Source organism: Pollicipes pollicipes, unplaced genomic scaffold (assembly GCF_011947565.3).
Source record: "Pollicipes pollicipes isolate AB1234 unplaced genomic scaffold, Ppol_2.1 Scaffold_6686;HRSCAF=7923_pilon_pilon_pilon, whole genome shotgun sequence".
NCBI classification, from domain to species: Eukaryota; Metazoa; Arthropoda; class Thecostraca; order Pollicipedomorpha; family Pollicipedidae; genus Pollicipes; species Pollicipes pollicipes.
The window spans coordinates 29,702,540-29,715,961 of record NW_023596921.1 but is presented as its reverse complement, the minus strand read 5'-3'; the positions used below and the strand labels follow the sequence as shown (position 1 = coordinate 29,715,961).

General features: G+C 45.6%; 1 protein-coding gene across 1 annotated transcript in view; it reads right to left on the bottom strand.

Moving 5' to 3' along the window:
* Window positions 1-2,072: 2,072 nt before the first annotated feature.
* Window positions 2,073-13,422, bottom strand: part of LOC119107079 (putative cytochrome P450 CYP44) — a 53,035-nt gene continuing 41,685 nt past the window's right edge. Inside the window, exon 11 of the mRNA XM_037230438.1 lies at window positions 2,073-2,548. Coding sequence (XP_037086333.1) covers window positions 2,388-2,548 — 161 coding nt within the window. The 3' untranslated portion in view covers window positions 2,073-2,387. The remainder of the gene's footprint in view (window positions 2,549-13,422) is intronic.

The following is a 13,422-nucleotide window of genomic DNA, read 5'->3' as shown; positions in this document are numbered from 1 at the left end:
GACAACGGGTGTGAGGTAAGAGACTGGGCATTAATGTTGTAGGCCTCTCACACCGCCCGTCGCACCTCTGGCTTAGCGTACTGATCGTGGACAGGCGTGAGATAAAACGCTTTTTATTTCCATCATATCGCATATAAAACTGAATGAAGGTGGTAGAGGTGTTCAAAAATGATCTCTGCATCTGTTGACACCAATATTGCATGGGCTTTACTCTAAACGGCTGGGATCATGTTGGTGTGAAGGAAGTGTGATTTCCGCATCGGTAACGATTATGCAAAGATAGTGAAGGTCGCCTGCGCGCTAAACTGATTGTACAGTGACGTCACAAAACCAAAGGTGACATTGTTGTCAGGTGCTTGTAGAACCATGTTGTAGGTATATATATGGCTACAGGGTGCAGTTTTGCAAAATACGCAGGGTCGAAGGATTGTAGAGTGGGGGCAAGAAAAAATGACTGAGTCTGTCTCCAAAATGCACTGAAAACAGTTCTCCACACAGGTTTGACGCATTTTTCTTTTCACAATTGGGAGCAAGGATGTGGTTTCTCAAAATTGGTTTGAGGGCTAAACCCTAAAATTGTGATTAATGAACAGTAATGCTTAAAAATGATAAATAGAAATGGGAAACTATATCCATGGTAAGGAGACACAATCTCCTTCCCTTGTCCGAAAGGAAACTACATGCCCTCAAACTGGTTATGTTAAGTGCGCCTATATCTGACAATTGTGTTAGTTAAGTCTCAACGATCATTCAGTGCTTGATGGCCAGGAAGTGATACTTGAGTGCAAATGAACTCACGAAGCAAAAATGTTTGATGGTTTTGTCGTATTGCATTAAATTTGTCTTTGTTTTGTGGTTTATTGCATTTAGAGTTATATAGCAACGGTTTCTGAAGGATCGGCTACAGGCGACAATTAAGACGGTTCCAAAACTTGTCGGTGACAGAAAAGGCATTTTTCTCACCCCTGGTCCATATAACCATATTACCATGCCACCGTGACACCTCCGAACTGTACTTTAGCCGTTCCGTCCCGCAAAATACCAAGTCCATCCCGATAGCTTAGCTAGTTCTCCGAAAGCGTGTGTCTTCTGATGCAGAGGCCCGTGGTGAGGTGAGTTCGAGGTGCTGTAGACGTCCGGTATTTACTTGCGTGACAAACTAGCGCTTATCCCGAGTGTCTCAGGCAAAGCCTAAGTCACGTTGTACTCAACAGAAACAAATTTATTTCTCACAAATCAAGACTGCGACAGCATCGGGACGACCATTCAGTGGCGGAACATGACAAGAAGCGTAGGCATCAGCGATCTCACATGAGTCAAATGGTGACTACAGAAGCGTTCTCTTTGAGGACCAGAGCGAGTATCTCAACGACGCCCAAAGCGCGTCAGCAGTAAATACAGCACATACGGTGCGGGAATTCGGGTAGCGGTACGACTTATGACGGAAATAAGACTGGAAACACAACTTGAAAATAGCACCATAAATGAGTTTGTGATTGCGAGAAACAATATAAAATCACGCACGAATATACGAGAAGGCCGTCAGGGAGGGTCAAAACACGCGTCCATAAGGATATTTGGCTCCTGTAAATATGCACACCAATTGGCACGACACATCTCGACAAGTTGAAGTGCTACGCGTGAGTCAGCCCGTCCGATACGGCGACAGTTTCGCACGGCCATTCTAGCAGGCATACTGGCGTCACACAAACGTTTCATGACGCAACCACACCATGACGTACTGAGCAACAATTTTGCTTAAATAGTGAAGCTCTGATGCCAAGACCAGTCTCTCATGCTCAAAAACCAAACTAATCGATACAAGTGAACTAACTTCATCATATTTGACGCTTGCCCTCAACATTTTCAGATGTGGAATATTCACTTTAAATGCCAAAGTGATATATTTGATGTGATCTCATTAAATTAAAGTGATATATTGAATAATTAGTAGTGATATATCTATTATTAAAATATATCAAGTCATATATCAAAAGTGATAATTAAATGAAATGCTGAATTATTTCAATGCCAGTGATATATATATATATATATATATATATATATATATATATATATATATATTTACTTCAAAGTGATATATAAGCACCATACCCACCATATATGCTATGCCCACAAAACGATTGTACGACTTTTAGGTTATTAGGTGTTGGGCGCTAGCTACCGCTGATGATATTGCGGCTATGTGTCTGTGTGGTATCTTGTTTCCATTGCCGACGCAGTTTATACACGATCATGTTCCCGTAGGAATGTGAACTTCCCTTCTATGATTTTATTTTCTCTCTCTCTTCTCTTCCTCTACTTCTGCCAAGCCATCCGAAGCGTCTGGCTTCGAGAGTATCTGTTGCACTTCGTCGCACACTTATTTATCGCCGGACGAAGCGGACCGGCACCGGACCGTCTGGCATCAGCAGTGTCTGGTGAACCTGGCGCAGGGGCTCGACAGAACCAGGGGCTGGCCGCAGCTCAAACCGCTGCAGCAGCCGCACCAGCGTGACGTAGAAATCTTGTTCGGCGAACCGGCGACCTGCGGGGGCGCGCTCAGCAGGGTCAGATGGGCAGGCTGGCAGAGGCACAGCCGACAACGCTGGTGGAAGGGAGGGAGGATACTGGTATGCAATAGCTGGATGACACCTGGCCGTAGTCGGTGCAGCAGAAATGATGCCGAACTGGAATTGCTGGGAAGAAGTCGAATGTTGTTCAAGCCATGATAAAATATCTTTTGCTAGCTGCCAACGCGACGAAATGCATGAGACATACTAAAGACATCCAGCGGCACCATATTTGGTCATCACGCTGAAAGACAGAAGGCAGCGGCGGCAGCCACGTTCATCTAAGATGCAGTTCTCATTCACGCCGAAAATGTACTGTGGTGCAAATGGTAGGCTAACATGATAAAACATCATCAAAATGATGTGATCCTTTTGCTTAAACGCATAGTCATATTTCGCTTTTAGAGCTTATTAAAGGGAATGCTTTACGTATGAAGATATTGAGATAAGCATCCAATGTGATGGAAAAAGCTTACTTGTAGCTACTGGTAGGATTTCAACGTCCCAAAAACGACCATGAGGTGCAAAATTCAAAGTTTGTAAAAGTGCACCCGGTAATGTCATTGTTTGTTGGCGTCATGGAATGGCTTTAAGACGACAGCAACCCCTGGCAGCATCTGGTAGCCAGACCTAAAGAATGCCTCGAAACGCATGAAAGCTGACGCCAGGCGGTCATTCTCGTCGCGGGTGCCGTGTTGGTGGGCCGTGGATTAGTAAATGTCTGTTTGCATATTTTTTTGTCTTGGTACTGGTTGTAACAGAAGCTTTGATGGGATGTTTGACATACGCACGTGGCGATCGCCAGCTTTTTGGACCGATTATCAATGTTAAAGCACGATGTGCTGTGAAGTCTGCATATAACAATCATGAATCTCTTACCGAAACCCGCCAAGGACTATTGAGGATGTCAATAGTGTGTTGTCGACTTATCGTTGCCTGCAGTGCTGTAGTCCTGACATTGATACCATGTGATGTGCATGGTAATTACTTTCTTTATTACTTGTGGCTCGAAATACAGTTACAGACAAAAATGATAAATCTGTAACATTACTACCAATTGTTTGTCAAATCGTTGTTATTTCTATGGTAAAGATGGTAAGGTTGAGCTTCCAAGGATGCCTGTCTCACTTAGGATTACTTATGCAATTACTAGCTAACCCTGATATAACCACTGTGTTTGTAACAACATTCTCACCGGTGATAGTCTCTTGGCGCTGTGAAATCAGCTGTTACCAGTTATTCATAAATTAGAAGCTACTATCTCATAGGCTTCACATAGAGTAGTCAACCAATGTGGTACATTGCGTATGGCACCGGTCAGCAGTGTCATCGTAGCACAACCTCAGTGCTGTACTGTGGCATGGCATAATGAACAGCGATGCGGTTTTTGTACTGCAATCCCTGCTGCTTTCATAATAAATACCATCATTGAAAGATGGTCAAGCATGCACTCTTGTATTAACTCCGCATCTGACATATGAGTGACCAAAACACATGATACAATATGCAAATCACTTTCAGCAAAGCACACAACTAATAGTGGTATCACTTGCTCAGCCTGTTTTTGAGAATCCAGAACACATACGTGACAAAGATGCAACACGCCTTCTGCTTCCACAGCCATGCAACATACTGCAGCCATCAGGCTGCTTCACTGAAAATATTGTTGACACAAGTGTCAACACATGTCAACACAGCACAAATAACACACATGAAACAAATATTACATGTGAGTGAAATGACACTGCAAACCTGATGACCTTTGCACCACGTTGGAGACATGACAAGTGCATGTAGTTATGGTTAGATAGGTGAAATGCAAGTAAGTTAAGAAGCTGCCGGTACACACAAGGCTCATGATAAACTATTATTAAGTGTTATCCACGAAACCAACAGCAATACTTCTCCACATTTTTCAGCACCCAGAACCCCGAACAAGTTGTGGTGACTGACGACGCTGACTCACAAGCAATGCTTGCCTGTGCCCCCATTATAATACAAGGACTATATTTTGAGAATTTTTAAGTGAAAGACAACCTTGCAAAGTTATTTCATGCAAGCTTATACAAAGCATGTGCATTAATGAGCTGCGCTGACCCTGTCCTTACCGCCTAAATGAATCGCTAATATAATGGCAAGCAATGGATTAATTACATGCTGTAATGCCTGACCAGGTTCCAAATGTTGACAAGAGCATAATGAAGTAGCAATTGCCTTTGAACACCCTTGCAGCATGGGTGCTAGTGTTTCTTCTGTTTACAGACATCAGTACCCTGCATGTTCAAACGCAAACCTAAAGATAGAGGCAGGCATCCAATATATCACATTTATTGAGAGTCATTAGATTTAAGGGATGCCAAAACAACGTTGTTTCTCAGGACAAACCTCGCAACGCACACTCCCACATCACATCAAGATCAATACAGCGCACTGGCATGCCCACCAGTTATCACACCCATTCAAACGCCTGATTCACATTCTTATGTTAAAAAGTGTGATCACACACTGCACAACCCGCGGGACTCTCAAATGCAGGTTTTTCTGGCAATTTCAGCACACATCTCCGGTTATAACACCGCATTTCACCGTGGCTCGCTTTAAAACAAAGTCCCAGTGGGGGGCTCATGGTAACGCAAATCAAGAGTTTGCACTTGTAGAACACAATGTTTTGTTCAGGACTTCATTTTTCCTAGAATACGTGCTCAATATTTAGCAAAATTTATATCTATAATTTACTGCCATGTTTCCCTAATTTTATAATGTCTTGCTAACCCATACACCCGTGCAAGGCTCTTTGCTCCGGTACACAAGGCGCCAACCGAGCTGTCTGTAGAAATGTGTCAGAAGAGAATAAAAATGTCAGGAAGAGAAAGAAGGCAGATTTGCGGGTCGCGTCTGCTTTTTTACAACATTCAGAAGTGTCGTTTTTTCGGTGCTGTACCTTTTTGCAGACAGTGGCGTTCTCATTTATAACATTGACCCATGGTCTAGAAATAGGGAAAATGCCCCGTTGGCGACGAGTGCTGCACAACCCGAAAGTGCTCGCTTACGTTCGCGACACGCATTCAGCAGCAAAATCTTACAAACAGCCGATCACCGCAATCGTATGACGTTTATATGACGACATCAATGCCAAAGGTTGACTTTGAAGTTAGTCTCCCAATAAACCTGTGTCGCAGTATTGGGGGCGGTGTAACTCACAAATCAGAGAGCTTTGGGTCTTAAAAAAGGCACGGTCGTGAACTGCATCAAAAGGAGATCAAGACAACTATTCAGTTTAAAACCCTATTTAAAGGTTAAAACATTCCCTGTGGCGTGAACAGCGTGATACGCAACTTCCATTCGCGGTTGGACCATCAAAACGCCCAGGATTGCAGCGGCCAGTGTTCATATCACCCAGGATTGCAGCATCCAGCGTTCATGACATCCAGAATACGTCCCATTCCGTGCCCATTGGGGAAGTTCGTAAGGTCCAGGGACGCAACGTCCAGAGTCGCAAGGTCCGGAGTCGTAAAGTCCACAGTTCAGAACGTCCAGTATCTGTGACAACCAGACTAGTTTGGCTTCCTGACGCTAGATAACACTGCAGAAGCATCTTTGAGTCATGCAGCTATTTCCCTCTGTTGTCAACAGATGGCACAGTCACCTGGCATTCCGCTGATGACCACGTGATGCGTACAGCCAAGCATGGTTACCATAAATAACCAACACACCTGGCGGCCGTTTCCGGCCTGGGCGCGGCCGCGCCCCGGAGCTCCCCAGCGAGGCGGGGGCAGACGCGCCGGGCGGCGGCGCGTGCTCGGAGGGGACCGCTGCGGCCGCGGGAAAAGCGGGCTCTCCCGCCCCGCCGCTGCTGCCGGGACCCCAGATGCCGGGGTACGCTCGGTTGCTCAGGAGCCCTTCACATTGGTATCGGATCCTTCATATCGGGTTCTTGCCCTTGTTTGGAGGATTTCGTGCTGTTGCTGGGGTCCCATATACGGTAACGCTCCGAGGCACTCAATGCTCAGGAGCCCTCTTCATTGACATATGGCTCTTTCCCTTTTTGAGCTTATTTGCTTAGTACCCCTCACTTGTCAGAGCTCTCTCAGCTAACCCGCCCGGGCACTCTTGATTACACAGGGGCGTTAGTTCATGCACACTGATCTTCGGTTATTGTCCTTTGTTCAGGGAATCCTGTACTCTGACTGGACCCTATATGTTAGCCTGCCGGGGGTACTCCCGATCGTTCAGGGGTCCCACCACTTTTGTGTTAGGTTTCTTCTCGCTTGTTATAAGAACTATTCACTGTTCACACGAGCCTCTTTGTTAGCGTGCCACGGCAGTTTCGATTGCTCAGATGCCGTCCTTATTGGTCTCGGGTTTTCCATGTTATAGAAGGGCCTGCACCGTTGACGGGGACGTACATCTTAATAATTGTGATTGGTGCTTTAATTCTTACCGACTGATGACTGAATTTGCAGCTATGCCGATTACGCCGATGAATTTGTTCTTGCCATTGTCGAACATAATTTTACACGCCGGCGGCGTCGTGGCACCTTATTTCCGCTATTTATTGAAGTTGTTAACGATTATTATACTTTTACGTTACGTTTTGATTTAATCTGGAGGAAAGAAAATATTCTGTATTCCCTTGCAACAGACAAACAAAAACCTTATATTAGTCCTCAGGCATCAGATGGTCTCATTCAACTACCCGGCTAACCGTATATAAACTAGGAATAAAGCTTGTGCATGATTTTGATGGTATTTAGCAGCCAATTGAACTGTATGTTGGTATGTTTTCTTCGAAATACTTAGCCTTAAAATGGCAGAATCCACCATGATCCAAATAAAATGAACAACCTGAATGTATCTGCATACGCAGCACGCCCAGTTTTCTAGGGCTGTGCGCAGTAAGCCAGGTTCTCGTACAAGGCCCTATAACAAGCTACGTTCTCGTATACAAACTCCATGCATAAGAATATTTAAATCAATGGCCGGGGCACGAGGATTTTTGGTGGATAGAACCCTGAGCTCTGGGGAGCTCACAAAGTAAGAGACCTTCAGTTTTCTGGGATTTTCGCAGTGTACACATGTGGAGATTTTACTTACCGTAAAGTTTACTGCTTCCGATCACTCCGATATGGTGTCATGTTAGTTCTAGCCGGTGCTTTTGCCCGCATCGCACAGCACGCTTTATAATGATATATATATATATATATATATATATATATATATATATATATATATACGCTTTTATAACGACAAACAATACGAACCTCACAAAACTTGCACGATGCATTACTGGTGACTGAGCTGTTCTAACATCTGGCTTTTTCATTTCATTTCGGAACCTTGACCACTTTAAACCACAGCATCAAACACGAGGATGCAAACAATCATAAACTTTTTCACGGGACAGCACTCCACTGCCGTTTGTTGACTCGGCAACAACAAACAATTCTTTATCCGGTGCAGAAGACATCATTAGCAACACACATGTGAATAGCACAACCAACACAGCAAATCACAACACTCCATGCAAATCCACCCAATACCCACGCCACTCATCAATGTCTTGTTCATTGTCTACGTGATTAAGTTTGATGCTGCTCCAAAAAGATCAGTCATTAGTTTGATGCATTTCCTTTGCTTAACAATCATTTGTGGTCATGAATGAGTAATGCATCCAGAATGTTAAATTTTATTGTGTTGTGTGTACATGATAGAATTGCAGTGTCCTGTGTAAGCACTCGGCGCGCGAGGGGAGTATTGTGGTCGGGCTGTACGTGATTCCTTGGTGCCCCCTCCATGGGGTGCTCTGTGAGACGTCGGAACAAAAATGTTGTAGTTACGCCATCGTAGGATACGGAACCTTGCAGCAACACCTGGCAGCGGTCAACAGACGAGTGGAAATGACCACGTACCGAAAGCGGTACTTTCCGACGCATTATGAAGTCAATGGGTATGCGTGTAAAAGGTGTCCCGGGCCGGGTGTTTCACTAGTGCAATTTTTAGATTGGTGGTCGGGACGGTTTACGGGACGGCGCAATGGGAAGGCGCAATGACGTAAGCTCTCTTGCTCGCAGTGCTGCAACTGCCGAATCCGTTCAGAGAATCAACTGGTCAGCTAACTAAACTGCATTGATAAAACGTTCTGGTCAGCAGCTGATGGGCATTACTGAAGCTTCCCTGAGGCTTTAAGTCTTGTGATAGCCCCCAGGACCGTATGGAGACCCTCAGAAGGATGCATCACAATCGGTCCCCTCCTCGATGCGGCTGGATCTGAGACATCTTGCAACGGAACGGCGCAGGGGCCCTCGTTGATGCAAACAGACTACTGGCACAGGAAGTCCAATAGTTGTTGAGACACTAAGTCGCCTTATCTGCCCCTGGTTGAAACGGTGCAGAGTATCCCTCGTCCGGTACTGGTGTCCCTGACTAGCATAGGCCTCTCCACTGTCTCATCGTACATGAGTACCCCCTTTTGCCATTTCTCCGGAGCCCTTTCATTGTCAGGAGGGTCCAGACCAACACAATAGGCCCTTTGACATGCGGGCGCCCATCATCGTCACTGTTCAGCAAATGTGCTCTGGCCGCCCTGGGGCTCATTGCCGATGGATGGTCTCCTGCTAGGGACTGTGGTTACAGACCAGCAATGTGGGTCCTTCATTCAGGTCATTGAGTGCCCCGGCGAATGTAGGATGCCTTTTAATTGGCGTTTAAAGATCTTGGCCTTGTCCCTGCTCGGGTAATAACTCCTAGGCCCCAGAATAGCATGGAACGGACTATCCGATATGGCTGCTTTTAGTCAGTTGCTTCAAAAAGAGACACAGTCGCACGGGGCCTCTGATCAGTGCTAGAGCTACTCTGATATTTTAGGGTCCGGCCTTCGGGCTGTGATCCCTCCATACGACCTCTGGCCTGCCCTTCGGACCCTTTAATCGGGCTCTTGATCTTCGGCCCCAAGGGACCAAAAAAGGACCTTCGGGACCCATGCGACCATTGGAGCATGGGAGGAAGGTGGGCGGAGTCGTGCGTAATTCGGTTTCCCGCGTAAATAAAACTTTAGGGGCCATTTTAAGTGCCCCTGGATTTTGCATCCCTTTAAAATGAATGTTTGGGCTGATTGTGGTGTTCCAATTTAAATTGGGTGCTCATAAAAATACATGTTATGATGCCCCGCAATTAAGGCTCTTGACGCCCTTTCACCGAAGGAGCCGAACCAAGATTTCAACAGAGTGTGAGGCAGGGCAATTGTGGTGCCCCTGTATTTCGGTACCCCTCGAAATAGAAGTTTTGGACCACCTTCAACTGTTGTTTTCTTTTAATCGCCCACGTGCATCTGGTGTCTCAAGGAAATAACTGCATTGGTGGTCCGAAAGAAAGGTGTCGCATTGCCGAATGCGCCGATGCAGGATTTCATTAATGAAGAAGCACGGGGATTGTGTTGTAGAGCCCCAACGACAAGGGAGGCTATTGGTCCCTGTTTTCCTGAACAGGGTGCCCCTTCCCTGAACGGTCCAATTGAGAATTTTTCCAAAGTGGAAGCACACCAATTGTAATGCCGCTGGACTTTGGTGCCCTTTTAAAATTATGTTTTTGGGCTTTCTAAATGGCCTGCTTTGATTTAGTACCCCCTGGCAATCAAGATGATGTCGCCTCGCAGGGACGGTTTTTGTGCCCCTTACCTAAGGGTCTGATCCAGGATTTTATCAGGGCGCACACCTCAACATAGTTATGCCACTGGAATTAATGTTTTTTTCAGAATAAAGGGTTACGACACTTTCTGGTACTCTCTGGAATTGGGTGCCTGTTGAAAATAAAGGTTATGTTGCCCCGAAATGCAGGATTTGGTGCTCCCTCACCGTATGGGCCGACGCAGAGTTTCGGCGAGGGCACGGCACGAGCGCCGTGGTGCCCCTACAATTTGGTGTTTCATAAAAATATAGGTTATGTGGCTCCGAAATGAAGGTATTGCTGCCCCTTTGCGGCGAGATTTGGTGCCTCTTCGGGGCATCAAAACCTCCTCGGGCCCAAGGAGAGAGGAATGACCCCATGGCCGCTCCACCCCTCCCGCTATCCCTCACCCTGCTTTGTGGTGCCTCAGGAAGTGTGTGCTTCTGGAAAATAAAAGCTAAGATTCTCGGTACTGAGGTTTTTTGGTGCTCCCTCGTGGAATAGGCAGATCGAGAAATTTGCAACGGTGAATGGCATAGATACTGTGATGTCCATGGATTTTGAACCCTGTTTAAATCCAAAGCTTTTGGGAAAGTCGAATTGTCCACTTAGATATAGGGGCTCTTTAAAATAAAGGTTATGGTGCCGCGAAATGAAAGTTATGGTGCCCCAAGCTCACCATTTGGGCGCCCCTTAGCCAAGGTACCAATCTAGGATTCGTCAGGGTGGGAGGCATAACAATGCTGTATCCCTGAAATTTGGCACCCTTAGAGAATAAACGTTTTGGGCTGGTTATGGTGCTCCCGGATTTCAGTGCCTATCGAAAATAAGTTTTTGTGGTCTTTTGAGATGCCCGGGAAATTTTGGGGCCTTTTGAAAATAGACGTCATGTGGATCCGGAATGAGGATTTTGCTGCCACTTGGCCGCGATATTTTGTTTCCACCTCGCCCCAAGGGACAGGGGGAATAGCCCCATCCCACCTCCCTACCACTCTGGACCCGCCATTGGTCAAGGTCCGTTGACAGACACACCTCATCGCCCCATCATCTCGAGGCGTAACCCGTTTTTCGTCCTAATTTGTCATTCGGCTCTACGCGTAAGCCCCATTTATGTCACTTAGGTGTGAATCTGAGCATACACCGTGTTGTGTTTATGACTGCAGAACCCAATTCTATGTTCCGAAAAATGTTGTTTGTTTGTACATGCTATGTAGCTGGCGCCTCCTTCGCACAAGATATGTGTACTGCGCCATGCTGCCCCTAAACTCCCCACGCAGGCTGTAAGTGCATGTTTTCTTCAAGTCAATAGGTACCCACCAGTTCAGGCACGCACGCGAACAGGTACGCACGCTGTTTTGCTACATACGACCTGCTGCTAGACCCTTAATGCATACTCCATCGCTCATCCCGTTTCAAGAGCATTTGCAACAAGCACCGTTCAAATTGCCCTCTGACACGGTGTACCTACTTCCATTACCAAGGCCTTAGCAAAACGATGAAACGAACTGTGCATATTAAAAACTGTTTTATCACATCCATAGTTCGCGATACAGGTGCATGATATATATAATATATATAGATATATATATATATATATATCTATATATCTATATATATATATATATATATATATATATATATATATGGATGGATGGCTATATATATATATATATATATATATATATATATGTATGCATATATACATCTCCTCTCTCTCTATTATCTCTCTTCTCTCTCTCTCTCTCTACTCTCTCCCTCTATACTCTCTCTCCCTCTCTCCCTCTCTCTCTCTCTCTCTCTCTCTCTCCTCTCTCTCTCTCTCTCTCTCCTCTCTCTCTCTCTCTCTCTCTGTATCGCGTTATATCTCCCTTGCCTCATGCGAAGTCTGGTTCACTGCAGTCTGATTTACGCGGTCACGGGTTGCCTTTGGCCGATCAGCTGATCGTTCGCGCCATTTTCAGTCGTACCAGCCTGCCTGTCGTCGAGCGCGTGGAGTTCGGCGCGTGGATGAAAATGTTCTAATGACATTCATATTGGTCGGAAGAGGGACGTTCCCCGCTTTGAGTGCCCCGAGCCCGTAGTCGTCGCGCCCAACCCAGACAGATCACCAACTTGTCGTGTGGTAGTTGGTTTCGGAGGCGGGCTGGTGTGAGATGAAACAAGGAGCAAGTAAAATATGGAAGTAAACATTCCGCTCACATGGCTGCAGTTGTCGACAAAGAAGGATCATCCTTTCACGAAACATCATGCGATGTCCAATGCAGCAATAAGATAAGTGTAGACAGCGGGAGTAGGCACTTAACATGCGTACGGCGCGTAAACACATGCAGAGGGGATATCACCATCGACCACATATTTCTAAGCATTACATGATACTAATTCACACATTTGCACTCTAATTCTGGTTACACACATCTCTCGTTATATAACTCCGTTCAAACTTGGCAAGACATTACGGAGACGAGAAAATTCCCTTATGTTTACTTATTAAAATTATTCACTGTTAAAATTCACCTAAATTCACCTATTTTCCCGTCTGGGTGGTCCCGTGCTCTGTAAATGACTACTGAGTAACTATCTACAGAGCACAGGACCCCCCAGAGAGGAAATAAGTGAATCCATTCTTACAAAAGCGACAACCAAATAACATACAACATACAGGGCTCATCATGGCCGATTATGCAAACGTGATATGTACCTTTATGTATGATGTGCTAGTTTAAACCGTTTACATGTGTAAGTGATGCCTGACACGTGATGTGCGATGCCTGTTCAGTTGAAATCGTGGCATGTGTAATTGATGAGCGATGTGTGATGCCGATTAACTTCAACTTGCTTGCATGTTTGAATGAATCATGATGCCCATTTGCTCGAGTTCGTTTGCGTGTTTCGCGTATGTTCGCGCGTTCTAATTCTTAGATAGGCACTGTATCGTGGTAATGGCCGGTAATCGCTCTTGTTTAATTCCTGAATGCTGGTGTTCTGTAAAAACTGGCTTGCTGATTTAAAAAAAGTGAAAATGGAGTAGGATCGTCGGCAGGCATTTTGAATCCACTTCTGCTATCGTTCAGATAAAGGCATGTTGCCGAAATATCAACCCCAACATTAGCTCCTTCTCCTGGCTTTTCTGCGAGGAATACGGCTAGTACTACGTCTTGTCCATTCAATAATGCTCCTCGCAAATGCA